Consider the following 24,035-nt stretch of genomic DNA (forward strand, 5'->3'; position numbering starts at 1 on the left):
ACCCTGGATATGTGTGTATACACGAGGTTGCTCTGTCAGAGCGGGAGGCAGTCGCCATGGGCCACAGCCACACTGGCGCCTGATCCGGGATTCTTGCAGTACACCGGGTGGGCAGATTCGCAGCCGCTCGGATGGGGACTACTCTCCATCCAAGCCGCTTGCGAAGGCCCGCCGTACGGCTGAGACAGCATCCACCTCAGCAGGGCATCCATGAGGATCATCTCATGGAATGTACAGGGCCTTGGCGGAGCACATTTTATACGCTATCGTGGTTGCTTGAGGCAGGAGCTTCAGAGATGCCTGGTTGGTGGCAGCATTGATATTTTGATGATGCAGGAGCACCACTTGGGTGAGAGCAGGATCCGGAGATATGGTTCGGTGATGCCTGGTAGATGGGACACTTTTTGGTCTGCAGGGTTTGGTCCTTTGGGTGGACAGGGAGGAGTATGCATGGTCATTGCAGATGTATGGCGGCAGGCCATTGTGGATCGAGGGATCATTGTGCCTGGTAGAGCACAGTATGTCATTCTGAGGATGCATGATGAGCTATTGGGCGTGCTCAACGTCTATGCGCCTAATCATGCTAGTGCCAGAGCAGAGTTCTAGACCCAGGTTACGGATGCATTGCCAGAGGCCGCACATTGGTGTGTGGGGGGAGACTTCAACATGCTTGAGGACCCGGCAGATAGGGTGGGAGGCAGTCATGTTACAGTGCACGGCACGGAGCTTGCAGCTTGGGACCGGTTTTGCACGTCACTGAGGAACACTGATGCATGGCAGCATGGGGCTTTCTCCCGGTCTCAGGACAGTCTTAGTTTCTCTCGGTCGGATCGCCGGCAGGGAGGGACTAATCTATCACGGATTGATCGCTTTTATGTGGGCGACTGGTTAGGGGAGCGAGGGGGCTCCGTCGGCATTCTCGCTGGCACCTCATTTTCAGATCATGCGCCAGTTATCTTGACATATTGGAGGAGAGGACACGGGAGCCCAGCTTGCAGTTGAGGATCCCAGAGAGGGTACTTACAGATCCCAGTCTCGCTGAGGACATTGAGAGGATCTGGCATGGTAGTCAGTGCTCTGACCAGGATGCAGCGGGCCAGTGTGCCCAGGGACTCATCGATCTTAGCTCTTTTCTGCATGCTGCAGCTTTGACACGGCTGGGAGAGATTCGCGAGCGGGAGCATCGGCTGAGACGCAGCCTTGCTTCGCTACAGCGCCTTCAGGAGCAGCAGCCTGCATGTGAGTGGGTGGCGTCCCAGCTGAGCCAGGCTCTCCAGGAGGTTAGAGAGGTAGAGGAGCAGAGACATGAGTTTTACTATCGTCGTCAGGCCTCTCAGTGGACGCAGCTTGGTGATAGAGTGACTGGAGAGTTTTTTGAGATCACTGGACCCCGTCATGCGCGAGCAGGAGTCCGCCAGCTTGGTAGACCGGATGGATCGGTAGCTACTGAGCTCGGGGAGATCAGAGGCATTGCCACTGCATTCTATAGAGACCTGCTTTCAGCGGAGCCAGCCCACTGAGGATCGAGATGTTTGCAGACAGACTGTGTGGGCCCATGTGCAGAGGAGGGTCACAGACCGTATGCGTACAGTTCTAGGTGCGCCTCTGTCAGAGATTGAGCTTGCCGAGGCCTTGAGGGTCCTACCGAGACATAGTTGCCCAGGGGAGGACGGACTAACGCCGGCCTTTTTTATGCGCTATTGGGACCTTTTGGGGCCAGGCCTCCGCAGGGGCTTTCAACATGTTTTGGACACTGGGGTGATGCCGCAGAGCTTTTCAGAGGGCTTGATCTATCTTATCCCCAAGGGGGAGGGAGTATCAGATGATATTCGGCATTGGAGGCCTATTACGATCCTCAATACTGTCTACAAGGTCTTAGCAAAGGCCTTGAGTTTGAGGATCCAGCCCTTCCTGGGGGAGTTGATTCATGCTACTCAGACAGGATTTGTCAAGGAGCGCAATATCCTTGACAACATCTTTACTTTCTGGGAGGCGATGGCCCGAGCTAGATTTCTTGGCGAGGACTTGGTCGTGATGCTTCTCGATTTTAAGAAGGCATACGATAGAGTTGATTGGGGTTTCTTAGAGGGCACTATGCTTCGCCTGGGCTTTGAGCCAGGATGGATCAGAGGGGTGGCGGCTCTGTATTCCACAGCTCGCAGCCAGGTGTTGATTGCAGGAGGACGGGGGCCAAGTTTTGAGCTGACCAGATCAGTCCGTCAGGGGTGTCCCCTCGCCCCTTTTCTTTTTCTCTTCTTTGCAGAGGCTATGAGCATGTATTTGACGGCAAAGGAGGTTGGTTTGAGAGGACTTCAGCTCCCAGTCCGGGGGGAGGACCTGCTTGATGCTGAGTTTGCAGACGACACGGGCTTATTTTTGCATGGCCAAGAGACCAATCTTCTTCGGGCAGAGCAGTCGCTCCAGGTTTTCAGTGCAGCTTCGGGAGCATTGATCAATTGGCGCAAGACAGTGGCCTTTTGGATCAGTAGTGCTCCCACTCCGGCATGGAGCCCGGACCCCGGTTTTAGATGGATTCCTCCAGGCACAGCAGTGCGGTATTTGGGATGCCAGATTGGCCTAGATTTGTCACTTGAGCAGCAGATTGCCCCGCTTCTTCTGAGCATTCGGAAGAAGCTTTTGTATTGGAGTACACCTCGACTATCCTTGGCTGGGAGGGTGGTGGTGGCAAATCAGGTGCTGTTAGCGACCATGTGGTACATTACGTCTTGCTGGATCTTCTCGAGCTCTTGCATCAGCCAGGTACAGAGGCTGATCAAGAACTTTCTATGGTCTGGGCGGGACGGTCAGCCAGCTCGGGCAAAGGTTGCATGGACAGTTATTACACTTCCGCTGGCTCAGGGAGGTTTGGGCATTATAGATCCAGTCGATCAGAGTAGAGCCTTATTGGGGAAGCTTATCGTTCGGGGGTTGCTTCCAGGCGCGCTGAGCCTTGGAAAGAGCTCCTCTTGCAGCGGCGGCTGCAAGCTCGGGCGCCCCCAACAGGGGGCACTTGGGCACCAGAGATTCGCTGGATCTTCATAGAGATGAGGAGGACAGGCCTCAGTAGAGGATGGGAGGACAGATTTGCTTTGAGTATCCTGAGAGCTTGGGAGCTGCTGAGACCGGGGCTCTCTCAGCGACCTCCTTCTTGTGTTGAGGAGCGGGCCAGACAGCCGCTCATCTGGAGCCCAGCGGTTCGCACAGAGCGTCATATGCTGGGTTCTCGGCCTCGTCTAGCCTGGGGGCCTTTAGCGGCAGGCCCAGCTCGTAGTTTTGGAGACTGGCAGGCCTTCTGCAGTCTCCCAGAGGAGATCCAGGTGGAGAGGCTGAGTCACTTCAGAGGGGGGTTGATTATGAGGGATGATATTCAGGAGGCACTCACAGAGGAGTGGTTCACGCCTCTCGAGCTAGTGGCCCCACGGTGGATGGGAGCCTTTACACAGTTGGAGATCTTGATTGCTGTCAGAGCTTGCACTGAGGATGGCAGTTGCCTCTACTATGAGATTCAGGATGAGGGCAGACTCCAGAGAGTGGAGGTGGAGTTGCCTTTGGTTGCAGAGTGCACCTTGCAGAGGATTCGGGTAGTGGCCGCCGCTTCTCGGAAGTGGCATATTGACCCCGACCCTGCTGATGTGCTCCCGGATTGGCGCATATGGGCATATGCAGCGCGCCCCTTGGCCTGGCTACAGTGGGACCCCGGGGAGTACGAGTGGCATGATCCTTATGCATCCCTTGAGGCCACAGAGATTTCCTTTTTCCAGTATACTGTTCGGCTGGGGCGGCATATTTTGACAGCGAGGAGGACGGTCTCTCCAGCGGCAGCGGGGCATTGGCGGCTACAGGGACTCTCACAGGAGTTCCTGGAGGATTTTTGGGCTCGGCTCTGGGCTAGTCGGCAGGCCCGCAGGATCTCGACTTTTCAGTGGCTGGTCGCCCACAGGGGCTCAGCAGTTGGCACTTGGCTTGTTTACAGCGGTCTTCCGGCGGCCTGCGTCCGATGCGGCCACCCTATGGAGACACAGAGACATTGCCTTTGGGATTGCCCTCAGGCGCAGCAGATTTGGCTGCGGATGCTGCGTATTCTAGCCCCCCTCTCTCCAGAGGGTATGTTTACGTGGGGTGCTGCTGCTTGGTCGACTTCGTCAGGGCCTGCTATGGGCTATGAGATGGAGCAGGGCAGTCAGGCCATCAGATTTATTAGGGGCCAGCCTCGCCTGGTTCCGGCACCGGATTTCTCGTCCGCCAGCTGGACACAGGAGAGGGATTTACGATGGGAGCTCCTCAGCAGCCTCACCATCTGGTTCACCTGGAGGGCCCGGTGCTTTACGGCCTTTGAGGGGAGATTGGAGCCACCAGCAGAGACTGTACGGGGGATTTGGCAGGAGTTGATCCACACCCTGCGAGGACAGTACGACCGCATCCGGGGAGACTCGGATGAGGCGATCTTGCGGCGCCAGGCCTTTCACACCACTTGGCGCTGTGGCTCCTTCTACACCTTACACACGGGATCCCCCCGTTGGCACTACATGCCACCTGTTTGGCTCTTCCCCCCCCCCTATTGTATGATTTAGCCTCTCAGTCCTTTGTACTGATGCTTGTATTTTGCAGCACCTAGGGAGAGTCTCCCGGGCTGCCATGCTGTATTCACTACTCTTTTTCTCTTATGAGCAGGAGAGATCTTTTGTAGCCCTACGGGCGTTTTTTATATAACTAATGAAAGGATCTTTTCTCGAGAAAAAAAAAGAGGTGGTCGCGGTTATGCACCTCAAAGAGGTCGAGGTAATGCTTGTGGAAGAGGTCGTTAGCAAGGTCAACAATCATCTATGCAAAATGTGGAATGTCACTATTGTGGAAAGTTTGGTCACATGGCTCGTGACTGCTATCGCAAACATAATGATTTGAGAGGGGTAGAGTACATAGTGGTAATTTTGCATCTGATAGTCATGATGGTAGTGCAAATCACTTGTTTGTAATGAAGCATGTAGTGGGTTCCATGATGACACATGGAGACAGTGATGACATGTGGTATATGAATTCGGAAGCGTCAAATCACATGACTTGCCATGGTGAGTGGTTTGAGAACATGAAACCAATGAATGAAAAAAAATATGTGGAGATAGATAATACTCAGCATGCTATCACTCATGTTTGGAGTGTGCCATTGGTGCTGCACAATTGCGAGGTGAAGTCTATGTCAGATGTTTTGTATGTGCTTTCTATTACAAAGAGTTTGGCTTCTGTTGGTCAAATGGTTGAGCAAGGATTACAGGTACGATTCAACGAGCATGGTTGCTTCGTTGAAGACTTTAAGAATGGCTGTAGAGTTATTGCCAAGGACAAGAAGGAAGGTACGTTATTCAAATTGGATGCAGGTATTCCAGAGTTGAAATCGGCTATATTCTCTAAAAGCCATAATATGGTCCAAGATATTGAGATGTGGCACAAATGTATTGGGCATGTGAACATACAGAAGTTGAAGAATATGCAATCAAGAGGCATAGTTGGTAGATTCAAATATGATGGGAGTATGCATATATGTGATGCTTGCTAGTTTGAAAAGCAAGCAAGGTTGCCATTCCCTAGAGAAGGCAACATGAGCAACAGGCCACTTGAGATTGTTCACAGTAATGTATTGGGGTATCCATTAGTGGCAGGAGGGACTATATAACCTTCATTGATGATTATAGCAACATGACTTCGATCTATTTTCTGATAGAGAAGAGTGAAGTCTTAGCAAAGTTGATGGATTTTAAAGCATTTGAAGAAAAGTAATATGGTTGTTGGACCAAATGCTTGAGAACAGATAAAAGTGGTAAATACATCTCACATGCATTTGAGGGCTTCTTGAGGAAGAATGGCATTAGAAGGTAGCTTTCATGCAAGTACACACCTCAGCAAAATCGTGTTGCTGAGAGGAAAAACAAGGTCGTTGATGATGTGGCTAGGGCAATGCTAAATGAGAAGAGCATGCCAAACTTTTATTGGGCAGAAGCATGCGCCACAGCCGTGTATTTGCTTAACAAGACACCTACAGCTACCATACATGAAAATACGCCAGAGATGTGTCTTACTGGATATAGGCCAAACATTGGGCATCTCAAAGTGTTTTGTAGCATTGCTCATGTGCATGTGCCAGATGAGAAGAGGAAGAAGCTTGATCCAAAGGCAGAAAAGTGTATCTTTGTTGGGTATGCACAAGATCACAAAGCATGCAAATGTTTGTAATATGCAGCGGAAGCCTCGTATTGGAGAATCCTGTCACACAAATGCTCACACCGTCTTCTGTATCCTGAGTTTCGTGAGTTTAGCATTCCACTTTAATACTTCAAACTTTAGAGAGATATGAGAAAGAAAGAAAGAAAGAAAGATTTTATTAACGTCTTCCAAAAGACCGAACTCGGCCTATGAGACAAATCGGTGTACTTGTATGGGGTATCCTCTGTCATCCCAACAAAATGAAAAAGTACTGAACTAAAAAGCTGAATCTGGGTGTGCAATAAGTACAATGAGTGGGGGAGGGAATGGAGCTCTACTACTAGGAGAATGCAAAGCTATATGCATGGAGTATACAATCATGATATGCAACCTAGCTAGCTCCATCCTGTACCATACTGGGGATATAAAATGCCATACATCAATGAAGGGGGTGTCCACAGCTGCCTGAAGAACATGCCTGGGTTTGCTCTGAAGCGAGCCAGTCGCTCCGCACCCTCTCTGTGAAACTGAGCTCTGATCTCTGTCATCTCTCTCTGGTATAGGCGTGGTGTCTAAAATCCAGGTGTCCTCTGTCTCCTGTGGGGTCTGAGTGTCTCTGCTCTCTGGAGAGTAATTCCTTGCCGTGTAGGGGCAAGGAGTGGGATGGATCTTTGAAAAAATGTAGTAATCTGTGTCTGCCGTCCCCCCTGTGGAGCTATCTAAGCTTGTAATGATGTCTCTCTGTGACGTTGTATGTCTAGAATGAATCTCCCCAGTATGCGCTGGTCTGCTGCCTCAAAGATCTGGCGTACGGAATGTGGCTCTTTGAACAAAATGGGATATCTCTCTCTGATGGCTGTATATGCTCTGCATCTGCATACATAATGCTTCTCACTCTCCACCTCCTCTCTGCACAATTTGCATACCCTCTCCTCTCGGGGGATCCGTGCTGCTCTGCCAGTCTCGATCTCCAATCGATGTGATGAAACTCTAAGCTGACCAATAGCCACTCGGGAGCCGTGTGGTAAAAAGCCCTCCATGTATCTAGGCCTCTCTATAAATCCATCATCAGTGATACTCATGAAGTGATCTCTGTAGAATAGCATCTTCGGTGGAAGAGGCTGTGTAGGCGATATCCATGTCTCTCGTGTATAGAGCTGCCATAGGACCTGTCTCAATACTCTGTTCCTCTCACTATGAGAGAGACGGATATGTGGTGCATCCCTGTCATATTGGAATGACGGTAGATGATCCATGTCTAGGCCATGCTGTGAGAACCAATGTGTGACCTGTGCATACCATGATCCTCTGTCTCCTGCCTCAGCCAGCTGTCTAGATGCCTCAAAAGCTCTGTATGACAATCTGTCCTGTGGTATCTCTTTGAATGTGTCTAGCAGGCATATAGTCTGGAATATGGCCTCTACCATCATAGGAGGCGCAGCAAACTCTGCTCGGATAATGTCATGAGGTACTAACGGTTTGCTGCGTATCATGCGTGCCATCATGAGGGCCTGTGGTCTCTCTATCTGTGTCCACCAACGGGTAGCAAGGCCTGGCGCCTATACCGCTGCTCCATACATCAATGCCGGTATGACTAATGTGTCAAATAGCCACCCCTTCGACTGGAGCTCGTGAAAATGCGCCTGGTGGCACTGTCTCTCTAGCATAGCCAATGCTGCATATCCCCATGTCAATCTAGCTCTGGCTGCTCTGCTGAACCCATGGTGAAGCCTGTGGCTGCCTGCTGCTGCAGAGAAGGTAACCCCTAGGTACATGTATGATGTCACCACCTCCACCTGGCGTCTTGCGAGAGTGAATGTCAGCTGACTCCTGCCTTGTCTCGATGTATGAAAGACCATAACCTTGGTTTTCCCAAGGTTCACACTAAGACCCCTCTGTGTGTAGAAATCATCGAGTGCATGTAGATGCTGCTGTAGACCTCTTGGAGACTCAGACACTAATACAATATCATCAGCATAAAGCATAATATGTACTGAGGTACCTGCTAAATCAACTCCATCTCCGCCTCCCTGTGTAATGAATCTGCCACCTTATCAATGTATAACCCAAATAGCGTGGGGGAAAGTGGGCATCCTTGCTTCACACCAATGGTGCTAGCAATAGTCTCTGACATACCTCCTGGACATCTGACTCGCCCAAAAACCTGCACATATAATGCATAGATGCCCCATGTCATATCTGCTGGTATGCCAAGAGACTGCAGGCGCTGAAAGAGCCTCTCTCATGGTACTATGTCAAATGCCTTGCGGAAATCCACAAAGCAGCAATAGAGCTTTCTCTTCCTCACTCTGGCCTGATCAATCATACATCTCAAAGTGAATACATGGCCAGTGGTAGAGAAAGCTCTCCTGAAGCGTGCCTGCCTCGGCACTCAAGGAGGAGGTGAGTGCATTGAAAGTGGAACTGGTAGCCATCAAGAATACTGAGAAGGAAGAAGGGGAGATCAATGACAACACTCTCACGGCCATCAAAGAAGAGATCTCCAAGGAGATCACAAAGGACATGGAGGGAAAACTCGAAGCCAAGCAGTCAGGATGGGTTGAGGTGGTGAAGAAGAACATCCGTAAACAAGTGAGGGAGGAGACTCAAAGGGAAGAACACCAAATCATTCACACCACCATTGAGGAGGAGAAGATGAGGCATGCCCGCCGCCTCAACATTCGAGTCACAGGTATAGCCGATACAATGGGCACAAATTAGCTTTGGGATTTATTTTTTTTTTCAAAAAAAGGAGCTTCTTACATAGAGAGGCTTGATGGAGGAAAATTTTATGATATCTGTGTGTGAAGGGGGGGAGCTCTTGAATGCTGCCATGTGTCATATAGGGGATCACCATGTGGGGGATAGGCATGGAATGAGCTTGTTTGATCCACTCTTTCTCTATACCCTCTATTACCCCTATCCTCTTTCTCTTGTTCCCTCATCCTCTCTCCTTCCATCCCAGCCCAACTCTTTCTGTTACCCCTATCCTCTCTCTCCTCCTAGCCCACAACCCTCTCTATTACCCCTATCCTCTCTTTCTCTCTCCTCCCAACCTAGCCCAACCCTCACACACACACACACACATTACACGCGAGGAGAGAAGGCAAGAAGGCCTTCTATCGAGATGGTCGGGTCATCATTGATGGCCGGCCCATGGATTAGCGGTTTGGGGCCTATGGGACACAGACCAGGCCACTGACAGAGATACACATGGCAATATGGAACTATAATGGTTCACTATGGGTGCAGCCTGGACGACTGGAGCATGTTATGGTGGGGAGAGACATCATACTTCTGACAGAGACACATCAGAGCCCAGAGAGAGGGCTACCTCGAGTAGAGGGATTCCAGTGGGAGTCAGCATACAGGAGGACCACACGCCAAGGTACCTCGAGAGGGTCGGGGGGGATAGCAGTTCTATTCAGACGGGAGCTATAGGGGAGACTGAGAGTGGTAACACAAGATCCAGAGGCCAGATACATGTGGATCAGCTTACAACTCTCACAGGACAGGGTTATATACATAGCCCTATGTTACTTTCCTCCATCAGGATCCTCCTATGTCATTACAGAGGACATGCCAGAGGAGGAGGAGACAGGAGCCTCGCCATACACTTGTCTGTCAGAGGAGATTATGCATTATTCTACACTAGGGGAAGTATTTCTTACGGGCGACTACAATGCTTACACAGAGCAGACAGTGTGAGGTGTATGACTATGATGACATGGAGATCCTCCACCCTGTGGATCCACAGGAGATAGGGGCTAGACGGGCATCAGAGGACACTGGACCAGACAGGGGACATTATGGAGACCATTTACTAGAGTTGGGAGCCAGGCATTGTCTCGTTATTTATAACGGGATGCTACAGTGGCCTGGATCAGGAGGGCTGACATGCTTCCCACATGGGGGTCATACACGGACCGGAGGCACGGTGGTAGACTACATTATGGGGTCTTTGGAAGCATCACAGCTGTCACCTCATTCTCCATTCCACCTCGTCCTATTGGGGCAGATCATACATACTTGGCATTTTCACTAGCTGGATCACCAGTATCACCAGCCCCCCACATACCGACGCCACACACTACCATCTACTTCACACATGACATGGCAGACATATACACTGGCAGAGTAGAGGATGGGCTCCTACTCATGGATCCCTTGGCACCTATGGATACCATTACAGCCCAGCTGGCGTCACTCCTACACACGGCTGCATTACAGAGCTTCCCACATCGTGTCCACCCAGGAGAGCCTACGAGATCTGGGACTATGCCCCAGAACAGATGGTATGATGACGAGTGCAGAGCCCTATACTCACGGCTCCGCATAGAGAGAGCCTTGGGAGCCATCACAGAGCAGGAGTCGAGGAGAGAGATGAGGAGACTTACTCGCCGCAAAAGGCGGGCCTTCGCAGAGATACAGGAGCTAGAGATCTTTCATTTCTTCATGAGTAGAGATAGCCCTATCTCATGGCGGCACTTCAGAGAGCCCCGGACACTGACACCTATTGCAGACCCACAGACATGGCACACATATGCAGAGGGCCTATACCATGCCCCATAGCAGCCACCTATACCTCAGCCACAGGAGCCTCGACCTACCACAGCTAGCTTCTTTACCCACTCGATGGTACAGGAAGCTATCCGCCGCCTACAGCATGGACGGGCCGCCTATCATATGGGCCTGCAGGGTGAGCATCTCATATATGCAGTAGATTCTTTGGCTCCTTTTCTTGCACACCTGTTTAACAGGGCACTAGCAGAGGGTTTGCCTGCGGAGTGGACGATGCACACCATTGTGCCGATTCACAAAACAGGGGATATGCTCGATCCGAGCAACTACAGGACGGTTATGGTTGGCCACGTGCTGGCCAAACTCTATGGTGCAGTGTTGGAGCAAGAGCTTAGCTTATATGTTGAGCGAGCAGGTTTACACTTATCAGGGCAGGCATGCTTCAGGAGAGCTTTCTCTACCACTGACCATGTATTCACTTTGAGATGTATGATTGATTAGGCCAGAGTGAGGAAGAGAAAGCTCTATTGCTGCTTTGTGGATTTCCGCAAGGCATTTGACACAGCACCACGAGAGAGGCTCTTTCAGCGCCTGCAGTCTCTTGGCATACCAGCAGATATGACATGGGGCATCTATGCATTATATGAGCAGGTTTGACACACTTGTTGATACCATCAATGCATATTAAAACATTTAAACATGGCCACAGCCTTAACACATATCCATCATCACTTTGCATAAAACATAAAGCTGGACAAAACATCCACAAATGCTGAAAATGGAGCTTGCACGTGTGACACCGCATAGAGGCCGGAATGGGCCAACCCCTCCCCCCCTCCCCCCCCCCCCCCCCCCCCCCCCCCCCCCCCCCCTTGGAGTATTTTATTACCCAAGGAGAATAATATCATGTACAAGCTTTGAGGGCCTTACTCTCCCCACGGGAGATGCCGGATTATCCCTATACAAATGCCATAGCACAGCCCAACACAAGGCTACCAAGCCGGAACATAGGCTGTAGAAATGCCGAGCCATCAATGTAATCCATATACCTCCGTGTGGGTACTGATTCTTCCCCAAAAACCACGGGTCTTCATGCAATAGAGCTAGTACAGCAAGTACAACTCTCCATTCAGCCGGTACAGTAGGTACAATGGCTGGTACAGTAAGTACAATGGCTGGTACAGCAGGTACAGTGGCTGGTACAGCCGGTACAGTGGCTGGTACAGCAGGTACAGCAAGTACAAAAGCTGGTACAGCAAGTACAGTGGCTGGTACAGCAGGTACAGTGGCTGGTACAGCCGGTATGGTGGGCGGTACAGCAGGTACAGCAAGTACAGAAGCTGGTACAGCAAGTACAATGGCTGGTACAGCAGGTACAATGGCTGGTACAGCAGGTACATCAAGTACAAATGCTGGTACAACACATACAATGGCTAGAAATCATAATAAATGATTGAATACCCTTGCCTTCAGTATTTCTTCGCGATGGAAGCCTCCAAAACAGTCCCCAACAGCCGGTATTCTTCATGGGCAGCCTTCAAGAGAGAGAGAAAGAGAGTAGCCATCATTAGAGAAGCCTTCAACGGTGGTAGAGGCTAGTGTGCAGCAAGAGAGCCTCCATTAATGAAGAGAGAGCTCTCCAATTTATAGATTTGGGCCTCCCATGAGCTAAAATGGCAAGAGAAGGCTACAATGACAAGTGGAGAGCCACACAATAGCTGAAATGACAAGTGTGAGGCCACTTGTCTCACTTTGATCCTTTTTCTAACAAGTGTCAGGCCACTTGTCTCACTTTGGTCCACTTTCTTGCCACATGTCCCAATCTAAGAGATGGGTCCTTCCATAATCTTTACCTCTAAAAATATCCCAACTGGTAGACATTCTGTCATAGGCACTTTGCCAACTCTTGGTATCTGCTCAATTCCAAATGTAATGACGCGAACAGAATTTCCATCGGAGTCGGGCCAAAAATAGCAACTCTCCTAAATTTTAGGAGTGTGGTCCTTTGTATTCTAGGATAATCCCCCATTCCCAAAGCTTGTACTTTCCAAATATTTAAACATCCTGGAGTCCACCAGACCCCTTTTAGACTGGGAAATGTCCAGGTTGGTGACATCCTCCCCAACTTCTTAAAAGTTGTCCGCAACTTTAAGCTTCAAGCCATATATTCAAGATATAATCATGTCCCATCGATTGGGCGAGACGAGACAGTCTCAAAAAATCCAATATAACTGAAGAATCCATGTCCCAAAGAAATGGGCGAGACTAAATAAGTCTCCATAATACCAATATCAAAATCATGTCCCAAGATAAATGGGTGAGACAAAACAGTCCCATAAGTCCAGATAGCATAATCCATGTCCCAAGTAAATGGGCGAGACAAATCAGTCCCATAAGTCCAGATATCATAATCCATGTCCCAAGTAAATGGGCGAGACAAAATAAGTCTCCTGCCAACAAGACATCGGTCCACATGACCGTTGGCATAGACATAAGTCCCGTCATGTCCACTTTACCACTTGCACTCCGTGTTGGTACTCTGACCACACACCTTGGATGAGAGGTGGGCTTACAAGAGACACAATGAGCCGGAACGGCCGACCCCTCCCTTGAGTAAATTGTATTACTATTGGAGAAATTCAATACATAGCTTCACGGGCAGCCATTGCCAAATCCTCCATGCCAATGCATATGAAATTCAGCATTTAGAAAACAATGGTATGTCGATGTAGATCACCAAGGAGCTGCCTTGACGCCCGGCCTGACTTCAGTGCCCATATTCTCTACCGTTGGCTCTATGTTCTACCAAGCAAGGTAGCAACATCTTGAAGAGCACTTAGGACAAGAGAAATACTACACAGGGCGGCTAAACAAGGAGTCCTGAAAACAATCACTCGCAGGCATAGATAACCTGGTGTTCCATACGCATTTCTGCTACACATAGTTTATAAGCATTTCGGCCACCAACTCACACTACCCTCTCAAGTGCCCATGTTCCCTTCCATCTGCTCTCTATTGTTCCACCCACACATGGTAGAAACAATCTTCAAGAGAGCACGTAGGACAAGAACACTACACAGGGTATGTTGTGCTTGTCACTACCCTTTGAAGTGCCCATGTTCCCTTCCATCTGCTCTCTATTGTTCCACCCTCACATGGTAGAAACAATCTTCAAGAGAGCACGTAGGACAAGAGAACACTACACAGGGTATGTGAATCATGAGTTCCATAAGTCCAATGCATCCCAAATAAAGGGAGCCAAAAAGAATAATCCATCCCAGTAAAAGGGAGCCATAAACATAATCCATAAACCTGAGGATGGATCCAAATTCCTAGAAAAGAAGTCCAGGAATCCATACACCTGTATACCATAATCCTTGTATACCATAACTCTTACCACATTCTCCGTGCTAACCACACACCTTGGAGTAGAGGTGGACTTTATCCATAAAAGCATCATATCCATGAGATATCCAAAGATTTCTTCTCTATAAACTCGGACAGATTCGTCCATAAAAATTGCTTGTGAAGCCCAATATCTATATAAATCTCGTCCAAGAAAGAAATCTCCATAGATATAATCCATCCCAATAAAGAGAGCCATGAAAAGAATTCATCCCATTAAAGGGAGCCATGAAAAGAATTCATCCCATTAAAGGGAGCCATAAACAATGTTTCCCTGAAACCATCTCAAGGCAAACAACAACACCTTCTCCTTGCATAGCTATACAAGTGTTAGTGAACATCAAAAACACTTCATAGTAAATAGCCAACGCACCAACTTTGCAAACTCAAAGTATACTTAGCTTTTCTTTGCCAGGTTGGTCATGAAGCCAAAAGAAATATCTCCATATAGCTTGCCTGTAAGCTTGATAATATAATCCACAATATCCATATGGAAAGAGTGCGAAACGTGTGCACATAAAGCCAACTTCACACTTCCACGATAAAATTCTGTGAATTCATAAATCCTTAGATCAACAAGCTGTCTACTGCTCATGCTCTTGCTTCATAAGCTATGAAGCGGCTAGCCATGCTTAACAGCAATGATGGTAAGTGTGGTCCCCACTTGAGATCTTTTCTCTTCCTTATTGATAGAAGGAAGCCTCCGCTTCCAAGGAAGTCTATGCTCTGATACCAAGGCATTTGACACAGCACCACGAGAGGCTCTTTCAGCGCCTGCAGTCTCTTGGCATACCAGCAGATATGACATGGGGCATCTATGCATTATATGAGCAGGTTTTTGGGCGAGTCAGATGTCCAGGAGGTATGTCCGAGACTATAGCACCATTGGTGTGAAGCAAGGATGCCCACTTTCCCCCACGCTATTTGGGTTATACATTGATGAGGTGGCTGACTTCATTACACGGGGAGGCGGAGATGGAGTTGATTTAGCAGGTACCTCAGTACATATTATGCTTTATGCTGATGATATTGTATTAGTCTCTGAGTCTCCAAGAGGTCAACAGCAGCATCTACATGCACTCGATGATTTCTGCACACAGAGGGGTCTTACTGTGAACCTTGGGAAAACCAAGGTTATGGTCTTTCATACATCGAGACAGGGCAGGAGTCAGCTGACATTTACTCTCGCAGGACGCCAGGTGGAGGTGGTGACATCATACGTGTATCTAGGTGTTACCTTCTCTGTAGAGCAGCCACACGCTTCACCATGGGTTCAGCAGCCAGAGCTAGATTGACACGTTCATGAGTATCACTGATGATGGATTTATAGAGAGGCCTAGATACATGGAGGGCTTTTTACCACACGGCTCCCGAGTGGCTATTGGTCAGCTTAGAGTTTCATCACATCGATTGGAGATTGAGATTGGCAGAGCAGCACGGATCCCCCGAGAGAAGAGGGTATGCAGATTGTGCAGAGAGGAGGTGGAGAGTGAGGAGCATTATGTATGCAGATGCAGAGCATATACAGCCATCAGAGAGAGAGATCCCATTTCATTCAGAGAGCCACATTCCCTACACCAGATCTTTGAGGCAGCAAACCAGCGCATACTGGGGAGATTCATTCTAGACATACAGCGTCACAGAGAGACATCATTACAGGCTCAGACAGCTCCAGAGGGGGGACGACAGACACAGATTACTACATTTTTTCAGAGATCCATCCCACTCCCAGTCCCTACACGGCAAGGAATTACTCTCCAGAGAGCAGAGACACTCAGAGTCCACAGGAGACAGAGGACACCTGGCTTTCGTACACCACGCCTATACCAGAGAGAGATGACAGAGATCAGAGCTCAGTTTCACAGAGAGGGTGCGGAGCGACTGGCTTGCTTCAGAGCAAACCGAGGCATGTTCTTCAGGGAGCTCTGGACACCCCCTTTATTGATGTATAGCATTTTATATCCCCAGTATGGTACAGGATGGAGCTAGCTAGGTTGCATATCATGATTGTATACTCCATGCATATAGCTTTGCATTCTCCTAGTAGTAGAGCTCCATCCCCTCCCCCACTCATTGTACTTATTGCACACCCAGATTCAGCTTTTTAGTTCAGTACTTTTTCATTTTGTTGGGATGACAAAGGATACCCCATAGAGGTACACCAATTTGTCTCATAGGCCGAGTTCGGTCTTTTGGAAGACGTTAATAAAATCTTTCTTTCTCTCTTTCTCTCTCTCTCTCCTCCCTGCCTGTGGGAAGGACTGTAGTGAACTGTTCTAAGCTATGAAAGTATGCTGAAAATGCTGTGTTACCTTCACCAGATGACTGAAGGATGTATGGATGATGCACAAAGGTGGAAGAACTGCTGTAGGACTGTTGCAGAACTGAAAACGCAAGGCTGGTCTGAACTGAACACCTGCCGGCTATGATATGTGCACAAACGCAGAGATATATACTGTTTTGGGGCCTGTGGAGGTGCTGACTGGCTGCGCCTATGACCTGAATGGCTGAGCCTAAGATCTGCAAGGACTGCTGTACTGCTGCGTTGGACTGCGAGGGTTGACTGGAGCAAGAACGCAGGTTCCCAAGGGCTGGAGAAGCAAACGCAGAAGCTCCAAGGGCTGGATGAGACTATGGCTGCAGGCGGGGATGCTCCTGGGACTGAGGATATGAGGCGCCTGGATTCTGAGGACTGAATGCTCTTCTAAGCACCATGCATGCCTATTTATGGGGGTTGGTCAAGTTGACCAGTCATAAATTTAGTAAACTTTATGTTTATAAATGGCATTAAATGCTAGTAAAATACTATAAAATATTGAAAAAATACCAAATAAATCCTAGTAAGTTTTCTAAGGCTTCTGTGATGTTCTAAGTGATGCACAGGCATATGAATGCATGTTATGCAAAATGCAGAGTGCTTTTTGATGCAAACCCTAAGGCTTCTACTGACTCTACATGCATGATGCATGAATGATTCTCTCCAAGTGGGTTAAGGGACTTGACTGACTGACTGACTGACCCGCTAAGGCTGAGGAATGACCTACGTAGCTCGTGCGTGACTTATCATGGACTGAGGATATACAATGGGATCGCGACATACGACAAATATCATCCTACTGGGTTCTAATAATGTACAAATGTTACACTGCTGATGATAAGCCAGTTTGTCACCATGCACTGAGTGCAGAGTGCATGTGACATTCCCTCCTGCTTAGCTTTGCGGCAGGTTCATGGCTTTCAAGTAGTCCACCAACAACTGGGGGTACTCCTGGAAGAACTCCTCATCTATCCATAAGGGTTCGTGGGTACCTCGATCTCGGAATTTCGTATAGAACTGACGTATTCGTCGATCGGAACCATGCTTCCAACGATGAAGAAGGATCTACTCGGGCTCAATAACTTCTGCTTCGTCTACCACGTCTGGCTGCTGTTCATCTGAAACATTAAACACTTCTGGACCAATATATGGTTTTAGCCAAGAAACATGGAAAACATCATGCATTGTCCAACTGGTAGGCAACATTAACTTCATGGAGACATCCATTAACTTCTTAACTATTGGAAAAGGGCCAAAACTATGGAATGAAAGCTTGGGACAACGTTTGTCCACTTGTTTCAATCCCTGTTTCATGATATGTAAATAGACCCAATCCCCTTCCTTGAAGTGGACATCTCGTCTAGACTTATTTGCATGTCTGTGAAGTGAATAATGGCCAGGCTCAAAATTGAGAGCCAAACTGGGTTGAGTACCAAACTCTGTGGAATCGACATGCTGATCGTCTATGCTAATTAAGTCTTTTCTAGAGATGTTGAGAACGGTAGACTCCTGACTGGTTTGGATGCTGGTCTTTCTACTAAGAACATCTGCTACTGGGCGGACAGGTTTGGGCATCCATAGCTAGTCAAGCTGGTCATGAGCTGGTGGGTGACCAGCATGGACCAGAAAATTTGCATCATAGGGGGTTATGAATAGCGCCCCCCTGCAGGCCCCCCTCAGCATCGCCCATTCTACTGGTTTGCCTGGTTGGGGAGCTTCACAATCAAATATGAGGAAATCCTCCCTTTTTGTTTCACATGCCCAGTCCCTGGCTGGTCCTTGGGTACCTAGCTGGGGCTGGTTTGTGCTGCCCAAAAGCTGTGCAAATTGTTCCCCTTGATGTACATGAGTTCTTTGCTGTCTTTATATGCTCCTTATGTTTCCAGCCATTCATCCCCATAAGCCATGTGCCTTGGGGACTTGAAAACCCATTACAGTCATGCACACAATGTCGCCTCCGTTAAAAACTTGTCTCAAATGGGGCAAGATTTATGGTACGACCCGTATGGTTTCTGATATATGGTACCTTAGAAATGTTTCATTTTTTCACACACAGCCATGCATACATACATACACACGTGTGTATGTATTGTACATATTGCATGTATGTGTCTGTGTATGTATGTATGCATGCATGTATGTTTAGGGCTGTTTCACAGGCCCAGTCCCTGGCTGGCTGGTTTGGGCTGCCCAAAAGCCGTCCAAATTGCTCCTTTGGTTACATGAGTTCATACTGAGTTCTTTGCTGTTTATATATGCTCCTTACGCTCCCAGCCTGTCATCCCCATAAGCCATGTGCCTCTGGGACTTGAAAACCCTTTACAAGCGTGCACACAATGTGGCAAGATGTATGGTACGACCCGTATGGTCTTGTATCATTATGCTGGTTATGCAGAGGTCAACCAGCACATTATGTAGACGATTATAGAGGCCACCAGGGTTGTCAGAACCTTCGAAAACATGTAACACTACGGATTTCAAAGGAGGTTTGAAAGTTTTGATTCCCAAAGGGGAGCTACTGTACACCGGTACAATACATGCACACACACACACACACACACACACACACACACACACATACATGCAATATGTATGTACAATACATACATACATGTGTATGTATGCATGGCTCTGTGTGTGAAAAAATGAAAGGTTTCTAAGGTACTTCACATGCCCCACCCCTGGCCAAGCAGGCTCAGGTGCCTGGCCAGGGTATATTTGCTAACCAAACTAGACCACACCATATTATGCACCATGAAAGGTTAATTAGAACATGCTAAATCAGCATAAAGTTAGCCTGCAGTAAATCTCAGCACATATTTATAATTCAACTTTCATGTTTGATGACATGCCAACCATCTTAGTGGGTTGAGAGAACTGAGTTGTCAAACTGAGGTCTTCGGTGAGCGAGCTACATAATGGAGAGTGGAAATACCTTCCACACCATCCTATAATATGGCTGGGAAATAGTCTTTTAAACGAACAGGCTAGCAATTGTTATTTTCTAGTATGAATCATCTTCACAAACTATCATGAACAAGATATTATTCTATCTAGTTATTGTGCTGTGGAGTTGGTGGTGCTGCTTCAACTAAAAGAATGTGTAACATCATCACATTTGTGCAGTTTTGTTCGTCGTCTCACAAAAATACCGGAGCAATTTCAAGAAGGCTGTACAATAGCAGCAGTTGAAATTTATGGGATTATGATTTAAGTTCTGGCAAACTATTGTGGCTAACAACAGATTTGAGTTTGGCATAGTGCCTTTTAAAGCACATTGTCGTAACAGTTGTCAAAGGCTTGATATGCATTATGGATCATACCGGTGCTGAAATTATCTTTGCTACACTTCAAATTTTGCCATAATTGTGCAGATATTTCTACAAAGCAGCTTAATGTATTTTTTTGTACTACTGTTTGTGGAGTGGATCAATAACAGTGGTTCCATTTGTGGAGTGGTGTGACATCTTTCAGATTCTGCCAAAAAAAACTCGCCAGCAGATAGCACTAATAAGCAGCCTCATCTTCTAAAACGAAATTCACCACCTTTCCTAAACTTCAACAATGTGCCTGTGGTAAGCTTTGTTAAAAGGCTCGACTTGTATCATTATGACGCCACTCTACTATCAACCATAGAACATACTGAAATGAATGTAGCTTGACTTCATTGCAGTTGGAACATACTTGAAATTGTCACGATAAACACTAAGCTTAAGCTTTTGCTTTATACTCCAGTGTGAGCACCCAAGTTGTAGGTAGACAATGAAAGCACCAGCTTGCTCCACATGGAATCAGTTATTTTGGCGCCCAATAGAATGAGCTCTTATAAATGGCATAATTGTTTTCCATTGCTATGACATTTGCTCCTCTTAATGCTTATTTGATCTCTTCCTGTACCCTTTGCTCAAATAAGCAACATGTTTAGCTACAGTGATGGCCACACCAATATGTACATTCAATGTGTGTCCTTCTTACCCATGCCATCTTCCATGCTTGGAGCATGCTCACATGTGAAAATACTTGATCCGAGTCCATTTGGCCACAAGGTGCCGCTCTTGGGGATGAATTTCTTGTAGGAGTTTAAAGAGGTTTCTTGTTGCTAACTGTGCTGTTATTGACTCTTAAGTTGACCCATCAATATCAGGTTACCCCTCTGATACATAGGATAGGGTTGAGTGATAAAAGCAAATTTATGTGAACTCTATATGCTTCTTTGCCAAATGCAAGACTATCAAATCCTATTCCGAGGACGGCATGCCCATTAAAGTGCTGCTATGTAATGAACAGAGACTAATTTGTTGCAACAAATTTTTAGTTACAATGATTAGAAATGGCAATCTTGTTGGTGAAGGCACCCACATGTTTCCTTGCATAACATGGCCTAAAGGTACACACTTTTTATGGAGCATTTGTAGTTTGTTCAGAATGCTTCTTCGTATCTCGGCAATGGGCATACAAATCGTCCTAGATTCAATTTGTTTTAAAATTTTGATTCAATAGGCATGTAGAGCTTGGTCCTAGATTCAAGTTCTTTTAATAAAAATTTTTGATTTGAAAATTGTATATTCACATAATTAAACATGAAGGAATTGATATTGTTTGCTTTCCATGGTGGTTGCACATGATTTCATTACACATACTCTTCCATGTATTGACACACACACATGTGGTTATGTGCATTATGCACCCATGCATTCGTGTGATTCCTTCACTTCTCATGCCAAACATTTGACCTGATGAAACTCCAAGGGAGGCACTACAGGGTTGCTTTTTGCTCGTTTTGTAGTGTATTTTTGATGGCTCCATGAAAATTTTCATAACGGCCATTAAAAATCAACCCTGGGCGAAAAGCATTCAAAGAGGGGCCTTATGTTTGTGAAAAATGAAAAATCATGTTATTTAGTATTTTTTGTTTGATTGTAATAATAATGTATGGATGATTTTTTTTAAAAATGGTAGATATGATTATTTAGTATTTTTTAATTGATTGAAATAATAAAAAAGGGATTCATGATTTGTTTTTTTTAAATCGCAATGGTAGCTATGATTTTTCATAGATAATAGGGGCATTTAATACTAAAAACAAAAAGAGGCATTTGATAGTAAAACATAAATGGATTCATAGATTACACGCATAGTGTATGGTGGTTTTGAATTTATTACTCTAGAATTTTTCAATAGGTGGACTCATTTTTTTTTATGCTCCATAGAAAACCATTCAATTAATTTATGTTTGATTTTTAATCTTAATTTCCATCTCTTTTATCCTTTTGTGTGAGTGGCCTTGATATCAAGCTAGTGTATGGGGGTTTGTGAATTTATTATTCTACATTTTTTGTTTAGATGGATTCTATGTGAGAACATTCTGTTGACACGAGCTAAATGGTCATTCTTTACTTTCACGCCTTATATTCTTTTGCAATAGATCTTTAGCTTATTGTTGTGTTAAAGGTCATATCAAATGGAAAAAGTATTTAATGTCTACAAGTGTTTGTTGGCAATTTTTACAATAGAACACTAGTGCTTGTTTGGTTGTAGTTTTCAGTTTTCACAATAGCACACTATTCTTGTTTGGGTGTAGTTTTCACTTATACAAAAAGGACTTTAAATGCCATGTTTTCCACGATCATTGGAGGAGGATGATTCTGATCCACAAAATCAGCTCCCTCTGTCAGGGAATACAACAGTTTTGTCGCCCCATCACTCTAAGAGCATTTTGCTCAGAAGTTGATTTCTCAAAAAAACAAATAGTTTTGAGATTTCAACACCTCCCAAATTCCATACATGAGGGAATGGGATGTTGGGCCAACCATTTCCCCATTGAAAAATGGGTTCGTCCCTAGGGAGGGCTGCCCAGTTTTGAGGAGGGAATGGTCTCCTTTATTGTAAGAACTCCATCACTTCATTTATAAACTATATGTACTTCTAAATGCCTCTACTATCTTGGTGAGGGTAGCACACAATATTTTGTTTGTGCTCTCAACTTGCCCATTCACGTATGGATAGTAAAGGTGTCAACTTTTCATGCAACACAAGGAATTCTTTGGGTAAGAACTCCACCACTTAATTTTTAAAATGTGTACCGTGATCATGTAGCTTTGGCGTCATCCCACTCTCAGAGATGTAGTCGTGGTGGCAAGTATGATAAAGTTGCAGTTGGTTCCCTTAGTAGCTAAGCTAATGGGGCCCACGAAGTCTATGCTCCATTTTTTAAATGGTTGTTTAGAGATTACAAGTGTTAGGGGCATGTGAACCTTTTCTTTGACCATGGCAAGAAGCTTACGCCTATGCTCTAGTGTACTGAATGCCTTACAAAGCTACAACTAGGTACACACCGTTTCGATTATCATATGGAGTATAGACACAATGATGCCAATGAAATATATTGTACCAAGCTTGAGGATTGCAATCAACAACAAATGACTACTTGAAAATAGGAAACAATGGTTTGACCAAAATGTCAAGAATAAGGAACTTAAGGAAGGGGACCTAGTCCTCATGTTTGATGTTGAGATTAGTGGATTGTGTTGACAGATTGCTACTATTAAACCTTGACCCAGTGGATCAAGTTAAGGGATGACAAATCAAAAACCTGTACAATTGAAATTTCCATGGAGGAATGTTCAGATGAAAATTTCGGTCTAATGGACCATTATTGTGTTAAGGATATGAATGATATGATCTGAAAGAATTGTTATCTGATGATGAGTTCTATATAAGGGATCTTTATCCCAAGATTCTGTTGGGTTCACCAGACTATAAGGAACCCCAGAATCAGTTGGATCTTAAGGGAAAGAGTTATCCTCTAAGTTGCGAGATGAGGACATCTCGCGTTTTTTAAGTGGGGTAGGATGTAAGATTCCTCCCTCCAGCTTTTGAGGTGTGCAGGTATAAGAACCTCCTCTTCTGATCTTATAATTATTCCTCTTTCTCAAATAAAAGAAAGATCATGTTTTACCCTGTTTTGGCCTAAAGAGAGAAAATATCTAGAGAGAGGTAATTCAAAATTGGGATATTTTTGGATATAAAAATCCTCCTAGTGTCTAAAATGATTTTCCCTGAAACAGAAATTCAAAAAGAACTTTCCAATGTACAAAAATAGGTATAAAGGACCTTAGCCTAAGGATCCAGATTTTTAAAAAATTTAGATTATGGTCCAATTAAGGTTCCTATGGACTAATAAGATTAATCCAAATGTAGGGAGGAGATAAATTGAAGAATAAAAGAAAAACCCCCAAAAATGAGTAAATGCTCACATAAGATGAAGAGTTAACTGAGTACAAGGTTTATTAGTTAAAAATTAAGAGATATTTAGAGGAAATGATACATTTTTGACACCTCAGTGTGGGGATCTCCTCTCACGAAGGAGGCACCTATTTCACATGTGTGGAGGTGTTTTAAACTCAAAAATAATGAGATATTTTTATCTCTCCTCTCTCCTGTTTCAAATCTAGATCCAAAAAGTAAGCTGAACTGATCAATAATCCAAAATTAATCAAACTAATCTGAAAAATTCTAGAATCAGTTTGCTTGGTTAGGGACTCACTTTTTCCTATAAATAGAAGCTTCTCCCTTTGTAAAAGCTTAATGGTATTTA

General features: G+C 46.1%; 1 protein-coding gene across 1 annotated transcript in view; it reads left to right on the forward strand.

Annotated features, from left to right (window-relative positions):
• The window catches only part of LOC147606743 (uncharacterized), a 130,525-nt gene extending 110,632 nt beyond the window's left edge, over positions 1-19,893 (forward strand). Inside the window, exon 3 of the mRNA XM_086792174.1 lies at positions 19,565-19,893. Coding sequence (XP_086648300.1) covers positions 19,565-19,620 — 56 coding nt within the window. The 3' untranslated portion in view covers positions 19,621-19,893. The remainder of the gene's footprint in view (positions 1-19,564) is intronic.
• Positions 19,894-24,035: the final 4,142 nt, after the last annotated feature.

This window comes from Cibotium barometz, chromosome 57 (genome assembly GCF_041138505.1).
Source record: "Cibotium barometz isolate CiBa-2024 chromosome 57, ASM4113850v1, whole genome shotgun sequence".
Lineage (NCBI taxonomy): Eukaryota > Viridiplantae > Streptophyta > Polypodiopsida > Cyatheales > Cibotiaceae > Cibotium > Cibotium barometz.